General features: G+C 41.8%; 3 protein-coding genes across 3 annotated transcripts in view; 2 read left to right on the forward strand and 1 right to left on the reverse strand.

The window, feature by feature from the left end:
* LOC128254245 (Krueppel-like factor luna) overlaps positions 1-27049 on the reverse strand; it is a 118123-nt gene that overhangs the window by 70791 nt on the left and 20283 nt on the right. The window lies entirely within an intron of this gene.
* Positions 1018-3503, forward strand: LOC128254248 (piggyBac transposable element-derived protein 3-like). The gene is made up of 2 exons (XM_052983164.1): positions 1018-2191; positions 2257-3503. The coding sequence occupies exons 1-2, from the start codon at positions 1951-1953 to the stop codon at positions 3315-3317; spliced, it is 1302 nt and encodes a 433-aa protein (XP_052839124.1). The 5' UTR covers positions 1018-1950; the 3' UTR covers positions 3318-3503.
* On the forward strand, positions 24206-25935 carry LOC128254251 (uncharacterized). The gene has a single exon (XM_052983168.1). The coding sequence runs from the start codon at positions 25796-25798 to the stop codon at positions 25922-25924; it is 129 nt and encodes a 42-aa protein (XP_052839128.1). The 5' UTR covers positions 24206-25795; the 3' UTR covers positions 25925-25935.

The raw sequence follows: 27049 nt of genomic DNA on the forward strand, positions 1-27049 counted from the left end.
ATCCAATGGCACGTGTTGCGGCATGAGCATCGCGTGCCACATTATGCCAGTTCACGGTCACGTTGGCAAATATTTGTGGCCCATTGTTGCTGTTGCTGTTGCCGTTTTTGCTGCTTTTGCTGCTTTAGCAGCTTTTGCTGCTTTTGCTGCTTTTGCCGCTTTCGCGAAATGTGGAACACACAAACAACAACAATGGTCCACTGCAAGTCCACTCCGGAGTTGGACTCTCTGTCGCCCCGTTTCAGCCATTTACCTGTGCAATGAGCATAAAACATCTGAGACGCGTGTCTCGCCGTGTGCACCGCGATATGCCACGCCCCCCGCCCCTCAGGTCCAGCGCACCCTCTTTGGACCAAGCAACACTTGGTCTTCCGCAATGTGGCCATGTGGCTTTTATTCTCCCCTGTTTTTTTTTCGATTCAGATTCAACCCACTGATGACTCAATGGTCTGATGCGAATGCCGCCAAGTTAATTGGCAAGACGCACACGCTGCGTATGCTTAATGGCGGACACTCGAGCGATTTCTGTTCTTTGTTGGCTGTCTCCGCAAATCGAAACAGATTTGGCAAAATATATAGAGGGTCGGAGCAAAAACCAAAAAACAGCGGATTTATTTGCCAACATCTGTCAGTTTTGGTCTCTGGATATCATGAATGTGGCATCTGCAGAGACTAAAGCACAACCAAATTCTGTAGAAATCATTTATTTAACTTTAGATTTGAAAGGAACATTTCAAGGTTTTCTGATTCGAAATATTTAAAATGACGACTTTGTGGAGATCAAAAAATATTTTGAATATATTTTTTTAACATCCCATTTTAACAAGTCAATGCATCTCTTTAGTAATTAAATTATTTCACTAAATTAGAAACTTCCGTGAAAAACATTTTGCAAGGTTTTTCGATTCAAGATATTTCTAATGTAAGCTTGTAGAGATCAAAATATATTGTGAATAAATTTAAAAGACTTCTTAACAGACTTATCTTTAGTCGTTTAATTAATTAATTACATTTTAACCCATTCGACCCCGAAGTTGCCTGTGAGCAATTTCAAAAGTTTAACGGCTATCGGTAGTCGGTGCTTTTGTTTTTGTCTGCTTATTCTTCGAGATAACGGTGCTTTGATGTGTATACTTAGAATGTAAGCAAAAAAATTCTAGTTTGCGCATCATTTGACGAAATTATTTGGAATGTGCTGGACGTGCCTCGCGTAAAAAGTGATTGTTGTATTGTGAGGTATATTGAAAAGAAAGTGATTTACTTTTTAATTACGCATTAAAAGTTGAAGAATGTGAGTGAAATTTGTTAATAAATGAATTCTTTAATGCATGTTGTAGTTCAATCTAATTGATTTCTATTAAAAAACAACTGAGGAATTTTCAAAGTAATAAAGTTGCTTGTGAGCAACCTTGGGCCATTGCACCACCAAAATATGAGACCAAAAGAAAAAGGTTTATCAAATGATGATATTGAGAGAATTGTGAACTTCGATTGGGATGTCTCCAGTGACGAAGAAAGTGGTGATGAAATGGAAGACATCTCTGGAATGTTGGAGAATAATTTAAAAAGTATATTGGAAAGGGGAGAATCAAAGAATTTGAGCATATTGAAAATTTGATTGATGAAAAAAGCATTCAAGAAAATAGTGTTGTGGCTGATAATTGCTTTGAAAAAGTTGATCCCAAAACACTTAAGTGGAGAAATAGGCCATTTCAAGCTCCAGGGTGTATTTGGGAAGAAGATAGTAATCGCCAAATCGATGAAGTGAAGACCCCTGTAGAGTATTTCTGCAGCTTTTTTGACAATAATGTTATTGATTTAATTACAAATCAAACTAATTTGTATGGGTTGCAAGAGCACGGCATAGAGCTGCAATGTACTGGAGATCAAATAAAAAGGTATATCGGAATTTTATTGTACTTGGGTGTCATAAAAGTACCTCAATTTAAAATGGCTTGGTCAAAAGAATACAAGCTTTCTGCTATATCGGATGCAATGCCACGAGGAAAGTTTGAAAAAATCAAACAATGTTTACATTTCAACGATAATACAAAACAACTAAAAAAAGGTGATTTGAACTATGATAAACTGTACAAAATACGCCCTTTACTTGACATTCTCAAAAAAAGTTTTGGTAAACTACCCCAAGAAGAACATCAAAGCGTTGATGAGCAAATCATTGCGTACAAAGGTATTCAGATTTAAATTTTATTAAAATTTAATTTTAATTTTAATTCAATTTTAATTTTTTGTCAGGCCAATCGTCTTATAAGCAATACAACCCAGCTAAGCCTCACAAATGGGGTTTAAAAATGTTTACGCGCGCTGGAACATCTGGATTAGTTTATGACTTCACACTGTATGTTGGCGAAGGCACTTGCCCAAACTTTGGATTGGGAATATCTTCAGATGTGGTATTATACTTATCAAAAGGTCTTCCCAAAGGCAAACCTTTCAAGCTGTATTTTGACAATTGGTTTACGTCAGTTAGTCTCTTGGTTGCATTGAAGGAAAATGGCATATTTGCAACCGGAACTATCCGCAAAAACCGCATAAGCAGCTGTAGACTTCTTTCAGATGCAGAATTGAAAAAACGTGGAAGAGGATCATTTGATACAAAATATGAAGTAAACAATAATCTGATATGCGTCAAATGGTTTGATAATAAGTCGGTTCAACTACTATCTTCGTATGAAGACCATCAGCCAGTTGGAATGTGCAAACGATGGAGTCCTAAAGAAAAAGTTTACATTGATGTTGTAAGGCCTGCTATCGTAGGCTCTTATAACAAGGGTATGGGAGGAGTAGACTTAGCGGACATGCTTATGGAGCTATATAAAATAAACCACCGTTCAAGAAAGTGGTACATTAGAATTTTTTATTGGTGCTTGGGAACATCAATGACAAATGCATGGCTGCTGTATAGAAAAAATTTTCATTTTCTAAACCCAAATCAAAAGTATATACCGCTCATCAAATTTCAAATGGAAGTTGCTCATGAGCTGCTACAATGTACTTACTCTACTTCATTTGAAAAAAAGAGGGGTCGGCCATCAAATATGCAAAGAGAAAACTCAATAATATCTTTGGGTTCTCCAACTAGCAGTGTGTCTTCCAATCAATCCAAAAAATACAAGTTTCAGCCAAATCCTACAAATTCTATGCGTTACGATTGCATGGAACATTGGGTGGTATTTACTGAAAAAGGGCGTTGCAGACTGTGTAAGACAGGAACCCCAATGTCAAAATGTATTAAATGTAAAGTACACCTATGCTGTAACAACAATAAAAACTGTTTTATGTCTTACCATACTTAAAAATTGAAAATAAACAAAAATAACCATCAACTAAAAATGTATTCTTTAATATACACTATGGCCCAACGTTGCCCACAAGCAACATCCGGTAGCGCCCAAACTAGTGGGGGTGGGGAGTTCAAACTTTACTCAAATACTGCTTGGCCCAATACAAACAGAATACAAAAAAAAAAATATTTTTTTTTCGACAGGGAAAAAGTTGGGGTCGAAAGGGTTAAATTGTGTAGAAATCAAATCTTCAAGCATACAACTTTTCAAGGTTTTTCGATTTGAAATACTTAAAATGTGAGCTACAAGAGATTAGTTTCAGCAAACCAGTGCATATCTTTGACATTTTAATTTACTTTAGAATAAATTTTAATAAATAAATTATAAATTATTCCGTCATCTCAAAGCTAACTTTCTCAAAATAGCGTTCTCATATATATTCAACTTTAGGCTTGACCTTTTTAAAAACAACAAAATGAATAAAACACATAATGTTCTTTATATAAATTTATATAGCTCACTTGGGGGGCTACAGTCGAAATCTTTAAAATATGATAGCCGCCGCTGGGAAACTGGAATTTTCCTTTCCTCGCTGCGGGCGTGTGAAAAGCCGTGGAAATTCGAGCGGCATAGAATGACCAATGGTACTTTCTAAAAACCCGGACGACTTTCTATTAGCCCAGATGCGCTGGTCAGCCAATAAAATGGCATAAATTAGCTCAACTTTTTGGAATGCGCTTGCATCCGCTGCTGCTGCTCAAAAGCAAAAATGCACGGCAAAAATAAGTGTGCCTGTGTGTATGGTGTTCGTATGCAAATGGCAAAACAGCAGAGGCGAAGACAAAAATGAAACTGAAATTGTGACTTCCGCTGGCAAAAGCGAAAAGAGCGGGAAAAACAAATCACAAAAGCGTCCGAACGAGCGTGGCAGTAAATATCCAATTATGTTGTTTATTTTTAGCTATAAAAATGCCAAACAAGGCAAAAAAAGACCAACGAAAATCATTTAGTTATCATGGCAACGTTAAAAAACGAGTTTCCCCGCATTGCATAAGCTGTACGAGAAGAAAAAAAAAACACGTTAAATGCACACACAGATGCAGAGTTAAACTAGAAACCCAAATACCAAACGGGGAATTCGATTTGTTTACTTTAAGTGAGTCTTTTGTCTAGTGACGCAACCTCATTAAATTGCAGTGTAAATGCATGTCAACGGTTTTATGAATGAAACACTGTGCCCATCTCTCTCTAGAAAGAGACGAGAAATGCGAAGGCGCGAGCAAGCATTTAATGGCATTTACAACAAGCAATAACAAGCGGAGAGACAACACACAGATGCAGAACAAAAAACAAGAGGAAAGAGTGAGCAAAAATAAAATTAAAAACACAAAACAAATAACAAAAAAACAAAAAAAAAGTACAAAAAAATAAAATAGCCCGCACATGCGCTCAGTGTTTGCTTTTGCCTTTGTGCTTTTGCTTTGCTTTGGCTTTTGATTTTGCTTTTCTCTCGGGCTTTTTGCATTGGCTTTGCTTTGCTTTTGCCACTGCAGTTTGCCGGCGAAGTTCAATGAACGCCGAGAAATGAATGCCATACACACGTTGTTGTTGCTATTGTCGCTGCGGTTGCTATTATTGTTGTTCTAATGAAAGTTAGATAAAATAGCAGACACAACGCGTTGTTCCCCTTCGCACTTTTGTGTTTTACATGAAGATTTATTAACTAGCACAATACTGAAATGGTAGATAAATGCGACAGCAGCAACACACAACAACCACTGGCTGCATATGTTAAACAATAGCCCTTCTCCCGCTGCTTTTTTTCCGTCCCTTCTCTGTACCCACATTTTTATCTGGCGATTGCTTTTAATGAATTTATTTGCATTTTAAATTCGACTGTGAGAGATTTGCTGCACTTGTCCACGCCGCGTATGCGTAATTTATTCGCAACGATCTGCCCGTTCCCTCTGGCTTTTGCATTGCTGCTTTTTTGATGCAATTACAATATATTTTACAGGATGATTGATTGACTTGCCTGAATAATTGCACGTGTAAGTGCCTCAAGTGGCGTATGCAAATTTAACTTAATTAAACACTAAGCTCGGCGATTGGCAAACCGTACTCGGTACGGGACAAATAAATCGGTAGAAATAGTTAAATTTCAGTATCTGTATAGCAGTGGCATTTGCAAACAGGTCAATAAACATCAAATTAAATACTTGTGAGTGCTGTCAAAGAAATATCATCAAGAGTGATTCCCTTTAAGTCGAGACCCCGGATTTCCCTGGCTCGGTTCCCGGTTCCCCCCTTTCCTCCCTTCAGCTGGCCTATTCTTGGTTGACTGCCTGTGAAATTGCGGAAATGTTCGAAATTTAATATAGCTCTGTTCAAAGATTGATTCCCATGTTAACCAGACACTCGCACACAAGCGCCCTCGCACACACATTTTGTCGCTGTTCTCTGGAGCAGAACAGGGGGCAAAAAGGGGGAGGGGCAGGGCCGGCTAAACGGGCAGGGTCGGCGAAACGGGCAGGGGTCGAGGGGCAGTGGGCGCCCTCTACCCACTTCACTTTTACACTCAACAAAACAGTAACTCTATTCTTCAAGCTCAGCCAAAAAATATTGAACTTCTATATTTCAGCATAGTTACTTTTTGTTACTTTTTGCCTATTATTAATTTTAAAAACTACACTTTATCTTCACTGTGGATTCTTACCTTGGGTATTTAGTTTTTAAAAAAGTTGCAAGTTTCTTGAAATTTTAAAGACTTGAAGATGTGATTCTTGGCATTGAAGAGATTGTTAAGAAATGCCTTAAAAATTTTAAAGGTGGACCAGGTCAGACTTTTCTTGGGGACACAAAATCATAGAAAATCCTTTTTAAGACTAGAAAATGACTTAAAAGTGTTGTCTGCTGTTGTTTTTATTTTAGTTGCTAGAATTATGATTTCAGGTAGTTGTTTGAGAAAGAAAATGTATTTCTCACTTTGTGGTTTTATGCTCAGTGCAATGTTGCTTCTGCCTTCTGTTGGTTTGCGGTTCCCCTTTTTTTATGCATTGTTTTAGCACCATTTGCGTTCTGCCATCTTTCTAAAGCGCACTCTTTGTGCTGCAGCTGCTGCTGCTGCTGCTGCTGTTGGGACTGCTGCAATTGCTGCTGCTGCGCCTCCAAGTTATGGACTGCGGTTTTTGATTAAAAACATTGCCCCAGCCTCGTACTCAAACGGGCTACCCATTGTTCAGTGAGCGTAACGTGAAAAAAGGGGCTTTAGGTGGGGAAGACAGCACAATGAAACGTCGTCGGGGTGATCGGTTCATAAATATTTTGCCAATGCCACACTGAACACCCCTTACTCAACAGTTGCAAAGAAATTGCCAGTGCTAGTGCCACTGGCCGCAGTAAATTAATTGACAACTTTTATTAGAAAATAGTTGGCAGTGGCAAGTGGAAAATGAAAGAACCAAGCGGTGGTGCGGAGTGGGTGGAAAACCCACGAGCAGACAGCTGCAGAGATGAGAAAACGCCGCTGGCCAACACTCAACAAAGTTGCTGGAGAAATTAGCAAACAAAGCCGCAGCAGCAGTAGCAAAAGCAGCAAAATAAAGAAGAACGAAACAAATTCGAACCCAATTGAATGGAGTGAAGAGCACTCGGCTCCCTGAACTGACCATCAACTATATAATCGTATAGATGTACATACGTATACATAGTGCTGGGCATCTTGGCCCGAGGGCCGTTTCAAGTACTTAAACTTTCGCTTTCGGAACTCTTTGTTCCGAGCACTTATTATTTTTAATTAATTGCGTTTTATGTGCCTGCCCTGCATGTGTGCGAGATAATTATAAGCGCCATGAGCGAGCAGATAGGAATAACAGAGTGAATAGGGATAAAATAGATAAGAACATGGGAATTATGATGTTTAAATTGGCAAACAAAATTATGGTGAATTCAAAGAAGCTTAAGTTTATAATTTCAAATACTTGGGGGAAATAATAAGCTTAAAGTTTAAAATGATTTAGTAGACTTAAGACAAATAAGATATATTAAAAGAATTTTGATCATTTTATTACACCATTTGCTTTATACAAAATTTGTACTGAATTCAAACAACTTTTAATTTAAATTAGTAAACTGATATTATCTTACATAAAACACAAATAAAATATGTTAAATTAATAATGAACAACGTCTTATATCTGTTGGGCTATTCAAACTTTTAATTGGATCTTAAAACTACATGTCTTTAATAAAGTTCATATACATTTATATTACAAGTTCTAAAACTTCCAGATTCAAGCAAGATTTCAATATCAAGGGTCTAGCAAGTTGGTCTAAGATATTAGTTATGATATTTTTAAAAGTATTCACTTATGTATAGAGCCTTTTATCTTCCCAGCTGAAACTGAAAAAACTAAATCTGAGACTTGTGCATTAATTTTCCCTGGCTTTCTCACTCGTGTGATCTGCACCGCCCCGGAGTTGACTGCCAAATTAGCACATTTTCCAGCTGCATTCCGCATTCGACTCCCACTTTTTTATTTTATTTTTTATTACTTACTAATTAATGGCAGACAATTTGTTAATTAGGGCCACGCCCACTGCCGGAATAAGTACTAGTGCCAGTGAAGCGTGCCAAAGCTGCAAATGTCTGGCTGGCTCACTGGCTGACTGGCATCTCTAATTACCTGTAACGAGAGCAAGAAGTGGAAATGGGGATGAGAACTCTGCTGGCTAGAAGTTGCCGGAACAAATCATTATTTAAAGTGGCGAAGGGGTGCGTTTTTTGTCTATTCTTTTTCGCTTCACCCATATCTGAAAAGTTTTCCGCTTGTCAAATGCAAATGGAATGTGGCTGGGGGAGGCATTCTCCTTTTTACAACAAACCAAACAACCTGCATTGATGATTAAGCTGGGGTCGTGACTGAGGATGGGATGCCATCATGACGGTTGCCGATGATGACGCAGCAACCTTTCGGGCTGATATACCATCTACCCCCTTATTCGGTCGGGTTCTGGCCTGGTCCTAAGTGCTGGGCGAAGTGCCAAAGTGAAAAGGGACAGCAAATTGCATTCAGCTTGGAAATAACTTAATTCGAAATGAAACGTATTGAAAACCAAACCCGACTGAACTAAATTGAACCGAGCTGAGTCAAGTTGCATTGCATCGGAGGCCAAAAGGCACTGTGAAAAGTTCTGGCTTAATGGAGATATATAAAGGTGTTGAGATAAGGCATTTGCACTTGGTTTAGGCAATGACCTAATGCCTTAAAACGTTTTCCAAATTGAAGCATTCACAAGCTCACACAGCAAATGAAGTCAAGCTTTGATCTTAAAAGGTCAATTGTGCTTACCATTAAAAGTTGCTCAATTAGATTACAATTCTTAACAAGCTCACTGGGCCCACTGGCTTAAAAAGATTTCTATAAATTAATCTAATTTAGTTTTTAAGTATTCTTTTATTCTTACTTAGGCTTGACTTTAATTAAAGGCATAAAATGCTTATTTTTAAAACTTTATGAAAATTTAAGATTTGAATTCTCTACATACTTTTAGCAAATTAATATAGTTTATTAAGCCATAGAAACCCACAAATTTTACAAATTCAATAAAAATAATCATTTTTGTTTAGCTAAATATTTTTGGAAGTTAAAATATTTTTTTTATAATTGAAATAAGACAAAACTTTCAAGTCAAGTCAAGACTTTTTCTGTGATAATTTTTATTCAAAATTTGTAGTACCAAAATCGTTTTTAAATCAATTAAGTTTTCCGTAAAATCCTACATTATCTTTGTGAAACAAAACTAGATTTCTGTCTGATTTGGCACCCTAGAAATTATGTTAATAGTAGCCCCTGATTTCGGGCAGTGCATTTAGCTTTGGCAGAGCAAACACCAGGCTCTTGGCGCTCAGCTCGCAACTAAAGCTGTTGATTATGTACCCAAGAGAGTTACCCATCGGTCGTGGGCGTGGCCTTAGGCAGGGGGCGGTGGATGGGGGGCGGTGGGCGTTTTAGATTGGGCGGCTGCTGCTGTGGGCGGTGCGACATATTGATGAACTGCATTACTCGTATCTGCGGTGTTACCGGCATCTTCGGCTGATAATGATGCTGATGCAGCAGGGCAAACAACACCCGAACAACTGCGAGTGCAGTTCAAACAAATTGCAGTCCATGGTCTACGGTCCACAGCGAGATGGGTTCGGAAAAGGGCACTGGAGGAATGAAGCTGGCAAATGGAAAAAGCAAAGCGCAGCAGCAGTGGAAAAACTAATAGCTTCACTCAAGCTTCTGGCATTGACAGCTAAATGTGCGCGGCAAATGCAATTTGCAGTTTGCAGTTTGCAGTTTGCAGTTTTGCGGCCAAAGGAGCACTACCACTGCAGCACTTTCTAAGCAAATAGCCAGCCAGCCAGCCAGGGAAAAACGCTCTCAAACGAAAGGCAATCGAGAAAGCCAGCTGCAGACATGCAATACAGCCATGTATCTGTATCTGTAGCTGAAGCTGTAGCTGTAGCTGTAGCTGTAGCTGTAGCTGTAGCTGTATCTGTATCTCCATGTCAGCCAGAGTCCATCCAGACAGACAGTCAACACGTGGCCTGGCGGATGAGGATGCTCATCATTACGAGAGCCCGAAGGAGGAAGCAATTCGTTCCGTTCTACCCAAGGGGCCAATTGCAAATGCGGAAATATGCGAGAGAATGCAGTGAAATAGAAAAATTAAGCAACTGTCAAATCCTATAACGCACATCGAGTGTTTGACAGCAGGGGCAATCGAGTGGCGGGGGTGGTTCGTTGGCCAGCCTGTACTGGTCTATGCTGGCGAAATTTAATAGCACTCGGGAACTTGGTGGACTCTGGTTAACTGGAGCAGCCATAAAAAGCAGCAAAAACACAACTGTTGACAGGAGGGTTAAGAGCTGTGAGGAGGGGATGGTTTAGAAGGCTTGGCAATCGGATAGCCATTGCATCTGCACTCCACTCCACCACTCCTCTCCCTTTTGCGTTTCTTTTCGCCGGGCTTTTGTTCTACCCTTCTGGCCAAGTGGATATTATAACTTGGTAATTCGATTTGCACAAAGTATTTTCACTGGGGGCCAAGCGACAGGGAAAGGCGACTTCGGTGCAGCTTGTCCCTCTTCATTGCATAAGCGCATTTTACAGTACAGTTGCCGCGACGCAACAAGAGCAGCAGCAGCAGCAGCAGCAGCAATAGCAACAACAGCAAGAATTAAAACAACAAAAGCAACAGCAACTGCAACAACAGCAGCAACAACATCATCAAGGGGCAACATTATCAAAGGCAAACGACAAATCGCTTGCCAGTAGCCGGTAATTGTTGTTGTTGCTGCTGCTGCTGGTCCACCGGCAACATCTACTACTCCAACAGCAGCAACATTGCGGTCGCCCCGGCCATTGTGTTTGCCAATGCTGACTGTTGTTGCTGCTGCTGCTGCCGCTTGATGTTGCTGCTTGGCATCATCAAGTTACGTTCTTGTCTCATTGCCGAGCTTATCGCGCCATGTTTTGTTGTTTCGCAAATCGATTTGACGCCGTCTCCTTGGCTCGCCATCGTCATCGGTCCATCGTCTTCACTCAAGTGTCAATTTGTAGTTGTTGTTGTTGCTGTTGCTGTTGTAGCTGCAGTTGTTGTTGTTGTTGTTGTTGTTGCACATGGCACGCAGTGGGTCCTGCATATTGATGGGGCCACGGCAAGCCCACTGCTCAATGTTAATAATCGCCGTCTGCAATCAACATTGCTGCCGTGAATGGGGATTCGTGCTCTGGTTTTATCCCTCTGCGGATTCAACCGGCTGCTGCTGCTGCTGCTGCTGCTGCTGCTCCTTCATTAATTCCTACAAATTAATTGTTTCTCGTGCATTTTTTGATGCTCGCGCCGAAGGGCCATTCATTTGGGGAGTCCTCTGGTCAAATTGAAAATCGTGCAGCTTCATCGCATCCCACTAATGACAAATAATAATTGCTGGCAATTTCTTTAATTCCACTTGAGTATAATTACTCGGACTGGCTGTAGTAGCAACAAGAACAACAACAATGACTACGACTGCATGACATTATTAATAAATTGCTATTGGTTTCCCAGGCTTCTGGCTGTTCAGTGGTTTTATAGCCATTCTTGTCTATATTATGGGTGAGTCTTTAATTCGCTCCAAGTTTGCGATCAAACAGAATTTTGTGCAAGTAAACTATTTATACAGACTCTCTGGTTGTTTATTCTTAGAACTTTTCCAATTTAGGGCCGTACAAAACGCAGCTCTTGCTGTCATCATATATGTTCAGTATACAACCATACCTACTTGTTTTCCAATTCGTTTGCCTGCTGTATTTTAATACGTTTGATACAATGAGTCCAATGAATGGCTGAATGAATGCTTGTCGACTTGAATGGATGAGCAAGCGTACAAATTAAATTATGCCATGACACACTCCCTCCCTCCCTCTCTTTCACTCGTTTCAAGCATAGCCCCCTCTCTTTCTCGCGCCGGCAAGTGTTTGGCAGAGCTCAAGCTAATTGAATTTCTCACTGTCGCTTGCAATTTTCATTATTATTAAATTTTCAACTGTCTCTGTGTGTGTCTGCTGGATATTTATGTGTAGGTACAACGTGCGATGTGCGTATGTTTCGAGAGTGTGTTTATTTTTAGTATCCGCCGTAGTACAAAGTTTTTGCTTATTCAGGCGGAAACGAGATAATGAATGGGCCAGTTCTCAGTCCGGCAGTCGACAGTCTGCAGTCTGGCAATTTTATTCAGCTTTATTCAACTGACCGACTGACACCGAGAGAGTAATAAACGGCAAAGTGCGTTTGCCCAAAGGCGCCGCTGGCTTTTTGTTTCACATTTTGGCTTGTTTGTTTAATAGAAACAAATTGAAGGCAGCACAACTTAATTAAATGAATCTAAGCGACAGTACAGTTGACTTGCGGGGGCGAAGGGGAAACGAAGCCAAGTTGAAATAATTAAAAACCACAAGTGCTGGGCTGACTGAAAAGAAGCCGCCCGGACCAAGTCAACGTTCGAGGACGAGGACAAGGACGAGGACCCAGCCACATGCGAAAACCACACGAAACCACGAGGAAACGACGAAAGAAGGCGGCAGGAAGCGGCAGGAAGCGAACGGCGATGATACAAGTGGAGGCAGCCAGAAAAGCCAGATCCCAGAGGTGGATTACAAAAGGGGTTAATCAACAAAAGGGAGGGAAACTGTCGTGTTTATTTATGACAAGACGCTTCATCATAATCAGCCCCTGACACTTGTAGAGGCCGCCACAAAAAGGGCAACCCACACACAGCCGTATATGTTGCATGTTGCAGGCGGCACATATTGCACGTGCAACAAGCAACACCTCGCAAGGCAAGCCAAGGCAAGGCAAAAGGAAAAGAACAGAGTGAAGTGGCTTAATTGAAGTGATGCTCAGCAGGAGACAAAAGCCCCCCAGCCACCACCGAATTAATTAAGAAAGTAACCAAAGGAAAGGAAAGGAATGGAAAGGAAAGGCAGGAGCAACATCTGCCGGCGTCTTGGCTTTAGCTTTGGAATTAAGCAGAAGTAGACGTAGCAGCAACTCTAGCCAAACTTGTTTTTGGCCGGAGACTCATCAGCATAACAATAAAGTTCTGTAAAATACGTTTATGGCCACCCCGAGTCCCCCCCACACGCACAGAAACCCTTTTTAAATGGCTCTTTACATAATTCTGGTCAAGTGGGAAAACGTGGCTGCCTCGGCTAGTTTTGCAACAGTTTCGCTCGATTGAAATGCGGAATGCCTCGGCAGATCTGTCCGATATGCCCCGGCATCGGCACTCAAGGCACTTTAAGCCGAAAACTCTGGCAAATTGAATTTTTATGCCCAAAAGAGTCTCGAGTACAAGCAAATAATCAATTCTGAAAAAAGCCAGGGGGAGAAGACATCAGCAACAATATTGGAACATAAAGAACACAAATAAATCACATCGTTGCCGGGAATAACTGTTATGGAGCGAGCAGCAGTCATAAAGACAAGTCATTTTTTTGTTTGAGGAGGTTTGAGAGGTGGAAGGCATCGGTTCGGCATTGGTTCGTTCGGTGAAACATTTTCGCGCCTTTATGGCTGAATAAATTTTTATTCATATAATTCACTCACACACATACGCAGGCAGCTTCAATAAATTGAAGAAAATCAAGTTCTCCTTGCCCTCGGAAAAAGCCAAAAAAAAAAAAACGCACACGCATGAGGAAAACGCTGAGAGCAGTAGACAAAAAAATACAAAAATTCCAAAAGAGAAATCATCATCAAAATCACTGAACATACGCGGGGGAGAGAAATGCCGGTTGACAGGGCGGAGCTATGGCTATGCAAATGGTGCTAATTTTTCAAAGGAACTGCTCGCAATCCTTGAAAGGAACTGGATTTTTCTCTTACGTCCCAGCTCCTGGCACGAAACTAATATGCGTAAAATTAGAGGATGGCTGTGTGATCGCCGAAGAAGTTGCAGCTGGAGGGGCAAAAGCTAATTTTCAAGCGAGTTCCAAAATTGCGTTTGTCGCGCACTTGCCTGCCATAACTTATATGGAAACTCAAAGGATTATGCTCTAATCTAAGGCGGCTTAATCGGCTTATATACTCAAAGAAATAATATGCAGTCCACATTTTACAAGCTAACATACTTTTTATGAAATTTGTGCATTGATAAGTTTAGTGAATGGCGTAGTTAGTGAATAACCACTATGCGAATTCTCGTGCCCAAGAGAACTAGAGTATATGGTTGCCCTTAATTTATTGTCAGCAAGCAGATTTTATTATTTTTTAACAATAAAATCTCCTTAACAATATTGTTGGATAAAGATTTCAACTACGACTTTTTATGTTAAAAACTTGTTATATTATTTTTTGATAATATTTTATGCCCACAGCATTTTTCCCAGTGCACCGCTCCCACTCGTGCACTGCGACATGTGGAAGAACTTAATCAACCCTCGCATGGCCCTTTTGTGGCTCTGTCAACAGGCAAAAGCGATTCAAAAGAAAAATGCGAGCAGCAAGAGACAAAGGACTGGGCCGAAAAGGAAAAGGAAGCCAGGGCACAAGCAGGAAAATGAAAAAGACCAAAAACATGCCTTTTGACAGCTGCCGAAACTTTTGCATGACATTTATCACTGTCGCATAACAAATGAGCGACAGCAGCAGCAGCAGCAACAAACATCGAAGAGTGATAAACCCCGGCATTGGCGGCAAAGTTTTTCCTCGAAGGGGGAATCCCACCTACACAGCAGATTCGAGAATCGGGAAACGAGAATCGAGAAACGAGAACTAAAGAATCATCAGGCTCAGGCCCAGCCTCCGTATACTCGAGCATAAACTTAAAGTTATCCAGAGACACAAACAGAACCTGAATCCGTTGAGTGGGATGAGATGGTATGGGATGGTAGGTATGGGATGGTTGGGGACTGCGATGAGGATGAGGTTGCGGCTGAGACAGTAAGCTCGATCTCCCCTCGTGCCCATCGTTCGTGATATCCCGATATATACACTCCTTATCCCTTAGCCTTTCCCACATGACACACGAGTTGTCAATGCAATATAATAAATACGATTTTTGACTTTGTTAAAGCGCTGCCAAGGCGTGTCGTTGTCCCAGATGTCTCTCAGAAACCTCCATCCCCATCCATACTCCCCCCCTAAATTTTTATCAGAAACCCCGATGGAGTGTGTGTGTGTGTGTGGGCGGGGGAAATTCGCATTAGGCCCGCAGGCGGGGCTCTGGGTCTTGTCCTTGCGTCTGGTCCTGGCCGCATGCAATAAAGGATAATATGCATAAAATGCTCAAGTTTATACGCACCAGTTAAAATGTCATTTCGAGCTTATGCGTGAGAGTTTGTGTGTTCAGGAAGGAAGGGGGCAAAATTGAAAGAAAAAAACGATAAACGATATTAAGAGGGCTGAGTGTGTAATACGAGAACGGCGAATAGGGCATATCCTTGACTGCGGAGTTTAGGATCCAAAAGGAACTCACAACAAAATGTTCACAAATCTAATGAATACCTCACTTCGTTTCTTTATTTAATGGTGGACTCCAGCAATCTTGAGATTAATATTTTAAAACGGGTTGTCTAAATACATAACAAATAGAATAGTTAATACAAGCTCGAGAAGAAACTTTAACGCGAATTCTTAGACCTAGATTGACTTTAATGAAGTGAACTATTAGGATTCATGTTCACCTGCTCTTAAATAACAAGCAGTGGTAGAATTATTAACAGTAGTAATTTTCATAAATCTTTTTATTACAACACTTTGTTTTTGTATTTATTAATGGCTCTTATGCAGATGAAGATCTAGTAAATTAATATTTACAGCTTGATTTTAAAGTGCTGCATAAGAAGATACTTTTAGCTTTCCCATTACGCGAATTCTTTAGATTAAGATTGACTTTAATGAACTTAGCTAGCAAAATGGTAGTAGGAGTAACTTATTGTCTCCACCGCTTAACTAATATACTCTTCTAAAAGAATAAAAAAAAAGAATAGAGTCTAAGAAAGGAAACCACGAGTAGAGCCAGATGAGCATGTGACAGGCACACAATGTTGCCTTTATTGATGTGCGTCTGAGACAGAGAGTGCGATGCGGCATTGAGCATAATGTGGTTTCCGAGTCATGCAATATAAAATGGATTACCGAACGGAGGAGCGAGACTAAATCTAGCCCCGTCCATCATAATGGGTTATCTCTGTCCGATTTCCTGCAGCAATTTCCGTTTAATTATCAACCGGCTGGTCAACAATAATCTGGCCAAGAGACAGAGACAGACAGTGAGAGTGGGGTAAAACCTAAAATCCACATTCCATAAGCAAAGCCATGCAGTTGACCTGAGTTAACATCAACTTAAAGCAGACACCGGCCGAAAGCAGCGTTCTCTGCTTTGTCCAAGTTTGTGGGTCCGCCGATGGTGGCAAGCGAAACGACCCCATTAGGTGATAGACAAAATCGTAATCCCAAAGCAAATCAGTTTCCCCGGCCCGTGTAGTTGCGATGCAAAGAGCTCCAGCTGACAGCCCAGCTACAAGCCATAAAAAGCAGCCCAGACACACAGCAGATAGCCAGAAATAGAGTTGGCTGGTTGGTTGGTTGGTTGCTTGGTTGGATCGAAAAGAAGGTGGAAAGGATGGTCAGCCGTCGACTTTCCGCCACACGTACTGGAAAAGCAGAAAAGCAGGAAAGACCTATGCAACTGTCGAATGCAAAACGGCAAGGGACCATCTCTGTAGGTCCCCAAAAAACGAGTAGGAGCCCTTGACTATGCACCGAATGTCATAAGAACGAAATGGCCAAGAGGTGAGGCTGGGGGCGAAAAGAGGGCCGAAATTGGCAGAACGTCAACACACACGGTCGCGAATACTTTTTGCCATATTTATGGAGTGAAGGAAGGCCGGCCATATTTGGCATCATTAAGCTGCTTTGACTTGCTGCCTTTGAGGGCGTAAAATGAGCACTCTTTCGATTTGAGATCGTTGACCTGTGTGTGAGCCCTCCTTTCCCCCCCCGACAAGATGCAATTGCCATCGAGTGACCTTGATGGCCCCGTATGCTTCTATGGATGTACAGATAGAGATGCAGACACAGATACAGATACTTGAGAGAAACTCAGTCTGATGGTGACTGGTGTGTGTGTTTTACACAAATTGACATCTGAAATGGCAGATTCATTTGGCGTGCTAGAGTAATGCGGAAGTGCGTGTCTCTGGCTCAACAGGCAATCTGTATATGTAGCTGTATCTGTATCTGTATCTGTATCTGCATCTGAGTCTGGACCTCTGTATCTGTATCTGCTTTGTCCATTTGCGGACGTTTCGCTTTTGCTCATCAATGCGCAATTATTTATTTATACATCATGTCTAACAGTCTGTCTGTCTGATTGTCTGTTGCTGATGTTGCTGTTGCTGTTGATGTTGCTGCTGCTGCTGATGTTGTTGCATGTTGCCACGGACAAAACCCCAACAACGACGCCCACATCGATGTTCCAACCTCTTTCGGAAACCCAACCTCTGCGAATCATTAAATTAAACTTGTATGAGAACTGTTGTTTGCGTAGCTGTTGCTCTTTCGGCCTTTTGCACATTCTCGCATTTTCACATTTCATTGCCATCGACGGCATTTGGCTCTTGCCAATCAGTGATTCCACATATATGCTTGTTTCAGCAGCTCCTTTGTACTCGGATTTGAGCTATTTCCGCTGCTGACAGTAGCAGGAATCTACATCTACTTCCCCCATTTGATATCTTAAATGACACTTGCCGCCAAATAAAGATTGACGTCAAATTCATTATCGCCCGCAACAACGCAACAAGGGAATTTTTTGGATGGGGTATTGTACAGATGTGTCAAGTGCAGGCGCACACACAGAACCAGATAGCCATAAAATTTCCTATCCTCTGTGTGTATAAACATTTGAAAGCAAACATTTTGTACACACACAATAATTGTTATCGATTTTTAATTGAAGTCACCCAGGGAGTTGGTAAATGTGCAATTAAAAAAGCAAATAATAATATTTGAATATTCATTTCGAGTCTTGAATAGTTTATGCCAAGATGTTTTGTTATTTAAATTGGTTTCGGCAGTTGTACCTTTGTTAAGATATGCATAGGTTTAATAGGCTTTAGGGTTTCTTATAGAAGGCCTGCAATTAAATTGCTCAATTTGCTGCATTCCAATGTGCTGTTAGTGAAAAAGTGTCTGCCCAAAATGGGCATACCTCCCCCCCGTTTTGCACATCACATGGCAACACGAACAATCGCTCCATATATGACTATGGGGACTTGGCTCTGTCGCTATTTTTAATTCAATTAAATGTCATTTGCGCCACTCAACTTTAAATTTTAACTGCAGCATAATTTGGCCTGGGCAAAACCTGGCAACAAAAGGGAAGCTGCCATGCGATGCGATGCGTTTCGTTTAGTCGCGAATTCTGCCATGTTGCATGTGCGGCACGCGTGGGCAGGATGTGCAGGATGCGGCAGAGACAATGTTGCACGACGCCAACGCCAAAAGTGCCAAAAGGACAGGGCAGGAATGGAATGGGGGCTACAGGGAATGGGAACTGGCAACTGGGAACAGGGCACCTCGAAATCAGGCAACGGCAACGACAACCGGGCTGAAAATGCGACACAGACAAGCCAGCGAAGAGGCAGTTAATCTGGCGATAATGACGGCACATAAACATCAACGATGATGATGATGGGGAACAGGAGACTACAAAAAAAGCAAACAAAATGAAACATTATAACTGGGTTGGCTGAGTGGGAAGTACACCTTCGAAATTGCACATAATGTGCGACACTTTTTGGGCGACAACCGAAGCATGCACTTTTCGTCTAATTTCGCAGCCGCTTTCACTTCAGCACAAATTAAAATGTAATCAATTTGGCCTGAGAGAGCAAGTGGCAATGCCGTCTCGTCAAGTGACATAATTCCAGCAGATATTAAACACTTTGTCATTTATGTGTCAAAACCATGTCACCGTGAAAAGGCGACATAAGAAGCACCGTGGAAGAGCCAACGAAACGAAATTGTCAAGTGTAATAGAAATCAAGTGAGTGAACAGACCGAGCAACTGACAAACTGACACGCATCGGGGGAAAAGTTGATAGGAGGAACAGCGGGAAAAGCGGGAAAGCGGGAGAAGCGGGAAAAGCCCTGGGAAGCTGCAAAGAAATGCAGGAGAAGAGCGAGTCCGTTTAAGTGGCGTACTCGCGGCCTAATGCTCTCCGACATATTTGGGGCGTGGCTTATAGAACACTGCACTGCACAGCACTATAGTACACTAGACTACACAATACAACACCACACCACAGCACACGCAGTGCAACAGCATGGCACCTGTCACGATGCTGGCGCAGTGGCAACTTGACGTCGCTGACAACAAAGCGGCGCAATTCCGCCTGCCACCCACTAAATCCCCTGCAAGTGGAAAGTAACGCCGACTGAGTTCGCTCCATTTTCCATGTGGCACAGTTTCCAAGCCACAAGCTTCTCTATCCCCCCCTCCCCACAGCCCCTCCCACTGCTCCTCCAGCCAAGACATTGACCAACTTACCTTAATTGAATCCAAGTTCTTATCGCTAGCCAAAGTTTCTAAACAATATCTTATCATGCGAGCCAGTGCAAACTTTGGCTCACTATCGCCCGGTTTTTAGGTAAACACAGTCAGCTGGCCTAATATCAATTAATTAAAAGCGAAAGTGCCTGACAACGACAGAATTAAGTTGGTTATTTTGTATTTAATAAAGGTCTACAAGTCTATGAACTAATTTCATACTTTAACTTTAACTTCGGTGATAAAAATTGTGTGGCTAGAAGCTTTCCAAGGTTCCTAAACAAAGACAAAAGTGCTTGGCAGCAACACAGATAGGCTTGTAATATTATATTTAATTGAAGCATAAAAGCCTATGAACCAATTTCTTAAATTAATATTAACTTCGGCTTAACAATTGTGTAGGTAAAAGCCCTTCAGGCTGGGCGTCGAATATAAGTTCACACAATATCAAGCAAGTGTTTAAGCTTTTTATTTGAAAAAGATTTACAAATCTTTAAGTTAAATTCTATCTTTTAAATAGGAGCACCCAGTTCGCACTCTGCAAAAATTGAATCTGAATATAGAGACCCTATTTTTAGGTGAGCCTGCTAGGCTAACTTCAATTAATAAAGAGCGAAAGTGCTCGTCAAAAATGGCCAAAAGAAATGCATATTTCGTACCGGGGCATCAATAATTGAAGGGCCTGGGGTCTCTCAAACATTCATGGGAATTTCTTATTTTCCCGACCCCCGGGCTGAGCTTAGCTCATTTGAAATGCAACCAAAAATTGACGCAGCCCAGCCGCATTAAGTAATGGGTGGCACTCGGTGCCCAGAGGAAGTCACGCAGACACAGCAGCTGGAATATTCATTTAATCAAGTGGCCTAAGACTCTCTCTCGGTTTTCCCTTTCGGCTTTTCCTTTTCAGCTTTTTCCCGGTCACGTCAAATGGGGATTTTTATGAAGCACCAGAGCAGGCCTGATCATCTTGTGTGTGTGACATTGAGGGTGTTGTGTGTTGGATGGTCGTAAAAGCGGGCTGAACGCGCCTTTTAATCGCCAGTGTGTTAACGTGCAACGTTGCGTATGCGCAATTTTCTGTCATTTTTATTACTGATGAACATCGCAAAATTACAGCAACACTCTGCCCCTTTGCCTCAGCCCATACACGTATTCAATGTCAATCATCATTTGCAGCAATTTATTATTATAATAATAAATGTTTTCGGGGGCTCTTTCCTTGGGTAAAGAACCGCAGCCCCATGTTCGTCTTCTTTTCTTGTCGTCGACGAAAATTGTGTTTTCTCTCAAGTAGTTAACATGGAAAACGTTGAACAAATCGCATTAATTGCTGTTGTTGCAGAGGGGGGTGAGGAAGCTTAATGCGGGACAACTTTTTGTGGGGGGGGCCCGCATGTGAGCATGTGTGTGCCAAAGTGTGCTTTTTAAGTACCGCTATGACAGGCAGTAAAAACAACTTAACTTGGCTTGCCAAGCCAAGCCAAAGCAAACCGAAAGCTGAAAACTGAAAACTGAAAGCTGAGAACTGAAAACCCAAGGCATTGTTGAGCTGTTAATGAAAAGTCAACTTGATTTCATGCCAGACCAGACCTGCTCCTTTGGTCCTTCGCCAGTGTCGCATGCAAAGCCAATGTGCAACAAGAAGGCAAGAAAAGCACGGAGCCTCAGAGCCCCAACAACTGAAAAAACTTTCACTTTATCATTAAGCCTGACAAGTGAACTTTTTTGAGTGGCTGTCGCTTCGTCGTGTGTGGCCAGCTTTGCTAGAAGGACTTCCCATGTATTGAAACATAAATAGAATTATAAATACTCTACAGGCGAGTATGGGTAAGTGTGTGTATGTGAAAAATCAGTTAAAGTTATTGCATGTCGTCGCAGCTCGACATAGACAAATGTTGCTCTTGTCACAAGTGGAGGAGGCAGCAGCAACAGCAGCAACAACACAGCAGCAACTCCTGGCCCACCCACATGAACTGGCTGTCTTCATGTGCCTGTTGCCAACTTGACGAAAATTGAATTTCGAAACATGCTGGCTAAAAGAAAATGTACAAAAAAGGAGCAACAAAAAAAAAAGAAAAACAAAGGCACCCAAAAATGAAACAAAACAAAAAGTAAACTCTCGCGCAAATAGAGAAACATTTCAGCTGCAAAAACGGCAACAACATCCATGAAAATGACAGCGTAAAGCCGGCAAATGCAACAACAGTGAGCGGGAAAAACAAATGCCAACAAAATGGCGGCTGTTAAAATGCGAGAAACGCGTTGGAAAACTGTTTGAACAGCGAGGAGCTATGGAATCGAGCGAACGAGCAGCAGAAACATGAGGACACCAGCAGCAACATCATCGGGACAACAGCAACAGCAACTGTATTTAGTGCCGCCATCATCACTAGACGTGTGCGTGTATGTGTGTGTGTGTGTGTGAGCTGCGCTAAGTGCCTTTGCTCTCCGTCCTTCGACTCGCAAAACCTTTCCCCCCATTACTTATTCACCCCCCTGCCATCACCCTTTATTGTCCTTGTTTGGCTGTTATGTTTTTTAGCTTTACGTAAATTGCGTAAATTGTGTGCATTTTATTACGCTACACTTCATGCTGTCACGCCCCCATTTCCCCCACCCGCCCATCTTCATACATCACATCTTTCCTCTTTTTTTTTTCCTTTTTTTTTTTTGGCAAACATTTTGCCAACTTTTTTTGCTTGCTATGCTGTCAGCATGAAGAAAATGTCTTCGTCAGTTTTATTAGGTGAGAACTGTGCGTTGTGCAAAATTGAAAAGTGGTGTAAATGTAAGGCCAAAGTTTATGTATCATGTTGTGGAATTTTGATTGCCTCGAAAATAACACACACACACCCCCCCCCCCCCCCACACACCTTTTTTTGACCCATTTCAAAGGTAACGAATGTAAATTTATTGTCCGTCTATCAGTAGGGGAAACAACAACCAATTTCAGCCCTTCCCTGTCACTCATTCTTACCTTTAATAACACATTTTTCGGGGCTAATTGATACGCCTGACGGCATCGCGTGACCAAAACTGAACGCTAAACGACAAAGATAAACACAAGGAGAAATAAAAGCGACAGAAAAAGAAAACAACCGACAACGAACAACCGACAACCAAAAGCCGGCACGAAAACGAAAACCAAAAATCAAATCGCAGGGCGCCAACAGAAACTTCCACGCGACGGCGTTCAAGTTCATTGCCATTTAGGCCAAAATTGGCGCACGCGGAACTTGTCTTTAGTAACCCCCCCCCCCCCCACCCATAAAAAAAAAAAAAATATATAAAAAGTCACGAAGGAAGCCAAAATACAAAAACACGGGCCACAGAAAACGAAAACCCAAACAATTCGACTACAAAGTAAAAGAAAATACACACGGCTATTTTTGGGAACGCACGTAGCATTTGGCAGCCGCAGAAATTGTTGGTGAAAACTGAGGCATTAAATTGCACTCGATCGGTGCACACGGATCGAGCAGGGCACTTCCCGGCACGTTTCCCCTTTTTTTCCTCCACTTGATAAATGCCAAAGGCATTTAACGCATTTGGTTGCAATTAATTTTTGCTTTGGGAAGTGTGAAAAATTTTGGTTGCTTGCCAACCGCAACATTTTGATCGCCGTCGGAAAATGAGAATCTTTCAAAATCAGCAAAAATCAGCAACAATCTTGAATTCCATTATCAAGTGGTTGCAAATGAGATTTCGCGCCGACAGCATGGCGAACACATTGCACTCGTAAAACGCAAAACAAGGAAAATGCACTCAAAATGCAGTTGAAATTGCATTTAACACATTTTCCCGAACCCATTTGCTTGGGGCAGCGGGTGTGAGGGATGTAACTTTTGATTTATTTGCATGACAAACGGGTTAATTACAGCATGTTGCGGCAGCAACACCAACTGCACGGCAGTAACACTGCATCACAGCAACACAGTAACACAGCAAACAGCAGGCTAACAAAAACAGGATTTTTTCTTGGCTTACAGACACAATTGTTGCATGCCCCATGATGCAACAACGAGGTGGAATATTGTGGGCGTTTGGAAACGGCGCCAATGCTCCCTCCGAAATATATATTTTTGTGCTAAAATGTTTGGACAATTGACAAGCTTGTCCCTGGCTGGTAAGTTTTTTGGAGCCCCAATACCCACTTGGCACCAGGAGGTGCAACGTCATTTATTACACTCACACTACACACAGACGGCCAGAGTTTCTTTGTTATTTGATTGAGCTTGAGGCTGGCATTGAGGGTCCATAATGGAATTTTTATTTATTAAATGCGAGTCTCTGTCCATCGCCTGTGCGCCGTTGTGTAATTTATCACAGCCTGGCCAGCCAGAAAGGAATTTTCTGCGGGATTTAATGCCATGACAATGGGTGAGAAGCGGGCGGTGAAAAAAGCAGTGACGGAGGCCGGGGGGTTTTTGTGTGGAGTGTGGCAATGCATAACGCATTAACAAACGGATTTCAGCTGCATATTGGCTTTTGTGATTAACGCTCACACATGCAGAGCGGCGAGCGCATAAAAACACTGATACCCTTGTTGCTGAAACGGGCTATCGATGGCTGCGATTTAACCCATGTTTAACCAAGTCGAACCTCAAAAGGGAAAAATAATCAAAATTAATAAAACTATAATTTAACTTGCTAATATTATAATTGTTAGGCTTAAAAGTAGGGCTGCTCGGGCGCCATGTTAAACATTTTTAAACCAATCCTTAAATAAGTTTTATAAATATGTTTTTTTTTTTGCAATTCGTATCAATATATAGCCCATAAATGTCCCTGGTCGGGCGCCATAGTAATATTGCTTCTGATTAAAAACTCGTTTGTTAATGGGTTAACTGTGAGCCCTTTTTTCAATATTATAACGACTGTTAAATGCCACAAATTGTTTAATGCGTCGGGTTGCACTACCTCTCCTCGCATCCAAACTCACGATGGCTCTGCAGCATGCAACCACCGAGCGATTTATGCAATGCAACCAATGCACTTAGCGCCGTTAAATAAACAAAAGCATTATCAGCACCAGCACCAGCTCCAGCAGCAGCAGCAGGCAGACACAGAATGCAGAATGCAGAATGCAGAAATGCAAGACAATGCATTAAATTCCCTTTGCTGTGATGTGCGGGGAGTGAAGCCGCAGCACAGAAACAGCAGCAACACACATCAAAAATTCACTATGGAACTTATCTAAATGCACTAAATTACACATTAAGCGGGTATGCGAGTAACTTAAATCAAGACCTGCACACACAGTCGCAATCTAAGAGCATAAACAACAAGAACAAGCCCCGCAAAATGCAAATTTGCATTCAAGAGAGCAAGGGGGTGAGCAAATTGAGTTGGCATGGTCAGGGACTAGAGATTGCGGACTCATATAGACTTACTTGCCCTAGCTGCTTAATTTGCGTGCGAGCTTACAGTGTTTTTTTTTTTGTTTTTCATCCTACTATGGCTGCTGTGCCTGTGCCTGCCCTCCATCGATTATGTAAATGCGAAAATTTCCATTAAATGCATTGAATTCCATTACGAACGCATCATCATCATCATCGTAGTCTTCATAGTCGAAGTAGTGAATGAGCGAACGCTGTAAGGCAGAAAGACAGAGATCTCAGCTCTGGGCGCCCATTGTCTTGCGGTCTGGCGAATTTATAGCTCTACAACTGCGAGTCGGGCACAATGAAGTCATTTGCTGTGGAATGTTCGGCGGTCGTCGAGGCAAGTGAAAATGCCTGGCCCGAATATCGTAAATCGTTTACTGGTCGCCGCTTGTCTGTTGTCCATTCGCCGTTGTCTGTTTCTCTCGAGGTATTTTCATTAGCCAAACACAAATTGAGGCAACACGACACGACACACAAAACCGAAAGAAAAACACTTAACATCAACACGAAAAGACTAAGCAAGGGCAACAAGGCTAAAAAACATGGCTCAGATCAGCTCAGGTTGGCCCAAGCGGACTCAGAGCGAGAAAAACCAACAGAAACTACTGTTTAAACATCACTGCAGCCGCGTTTGCCATGGTTTTTTTACCTGGTTCACCCTTTTCCAATCTCCCATGTTGGCCAATGACCAAACATATGCTTACGGCTATTTATTCCACCAGCTGGAGGTTTATAATTTGCGTACTGCAGTTTGGGGCCATCATAATTTCGTTGGCAGTTGGCAGGAGGATGTGTGAAAATGTATGTGCGTCGGCCTGCGGCATTTGAAACTCAGTTCAGCAAATGTGCAGCCAAATGGATCTATTGTTTGCCGGCTTTCACCACTAACGCCGCTTCACTTTTGTATTTGGCAACACATTTCACACTTTGAGTGGTGAAAATCTCTCTGACTCACAACTCAAAACTCACTGGCAACTGTAAGCAAAACGGAAATTATTGGAAAAACCTGGAAAATGCCGGGGGATAAAGGAGACTGTGTTGCTGACGATTTCGAGCGGCCCAGCAAGACCTTGGTTCTGTTGATCTTCACCTTGGCCGTTTTCATGAAGTTGGGCATCATTCTGGTGGAGATTATGGTGTGAGATGGGAATTACCTGAAATGAGACAAGAATGGGAAAAGGTCGTAATTAGTTGCTGTTTTCTTGCGTTTTCCTTTTATGTAAAGATAAGTGTAAACAAAGAACTGAGAAAACCCGATTGATTGGGATCAAATGGTAGAGTCACTGCATTTTTAGTTTGGAGTCGCATTTCATCGAGGGTGAGTTGTATTTCTGCTTCGCTCTGTCGCTTCATCTGTCTTTTTTTAAGGGTATTCGATTACGAAAAAGGTATTCGTTATTGGCTTTAGTCCTCCCTCATCAGGCAAATGACTTTTCCCATTTCCCGCGCAAACAGCACAGAAAGGAATGCGGAAAAAAACCGCAAGAGGGTATGAAAACATAATTTCATTTGGCCTGCTGTGCAGAACAGTGAAAATAATTTGACAACTTACTTAAAAATGTGTCACATGAAGAAGGTCAAAAAAAAAGGGTTGCGCCCCAGGAAAAGAAAAAACCACAAGTAGCGACATCTCTTGTCTGGAAAATCAAAATGAAAATCCAAAAGGGAGCAACTTTTATTAAAAGCTGTCAACGCGACAAAACCCCAAACATATTGGGTTCTGCTTTTTCCACCCCAGCCAGCCAATGTTAAAACGTCATCGTGGCTTCATTACGGATTCCTCAAATGCTTCTCACCTTTTGGGCCAAAAAAAAACCGAAAGCCGAAAAAGTTAGTTGCCTCCATGTCCTTTGATCAAGTCGCAGGACATTTTCACCTGTCTGTCTGGCCAGCTCCAGCTGCTCTTTGATGTTGCCAGCGCAAAGGGACGCAATAAACCGAAAAGTGGGTGCTAAGGATAAGCCACGAAAGAGCGCATCAGGCATGCATAAAGCGAGGGCCCAAATTAACTCAATTGACAAATTTGGCTGCCATACTCGCAAGTAAGGGGTTTCGGCTAACTCATTTAGGGCCAAGAAAATGGAGGCACAAGTCAGGCTATCCCTGGATATGGATATTGCCAAACACAATCCCTAATTAGAATCGATTTGGCTCAAGGGATATCCTTTTTTTCTTTGCCTTTAAGCCCCCTCCAGCCCATCAGAAAACAATTAACAATTTGAGGCACTCAATAAAATATTTAAATGCCAAAGTAAAGTGAATCTGAC

This window comes from Drosophila gunungcola (genome assembly GCF_025200985.1).
Source record: "Drosophila gunungcola strain Sukarami chromosome 2R unlocalized genomic scaffold, Dgunungcola_SK_2 000004F, whole genome shotgun sequence".
Taxonomy (NCBI): domain Eukaryota; kingdom Metazoa; phylum Arthropoda; class Insecta; order Diptera; family Drosophilidae; genus Drosophila; species Drosophila gunungcola.

What these genes read in the sequence shown, in the direction of transcription:
- LOC128254251 (XM_052983168.1), top strand. Translation starts at nt 25,796, where the DNA reads ATGCCGGGGGATAAAGGAGACTGTGTTGCTGACGATTTCGAGCGGCCC.
- LOC128254248 (XM_052983164.1), top strand. Translation starts at nt 1,951, where the DNA reads ATGGCTTGGTCAAAAGAATACAAGCTTTCTGCTATATCGGATGCAATG. An exon ending in GCAAATCATTGCGTACAAAG is followed by an intron (nt 2,192 to 2,256) that starts GTATTCAGATTT and finishes ATTTTTTGTCAG; the next exon opens with GCCAATCGTCTTATAAGCAA.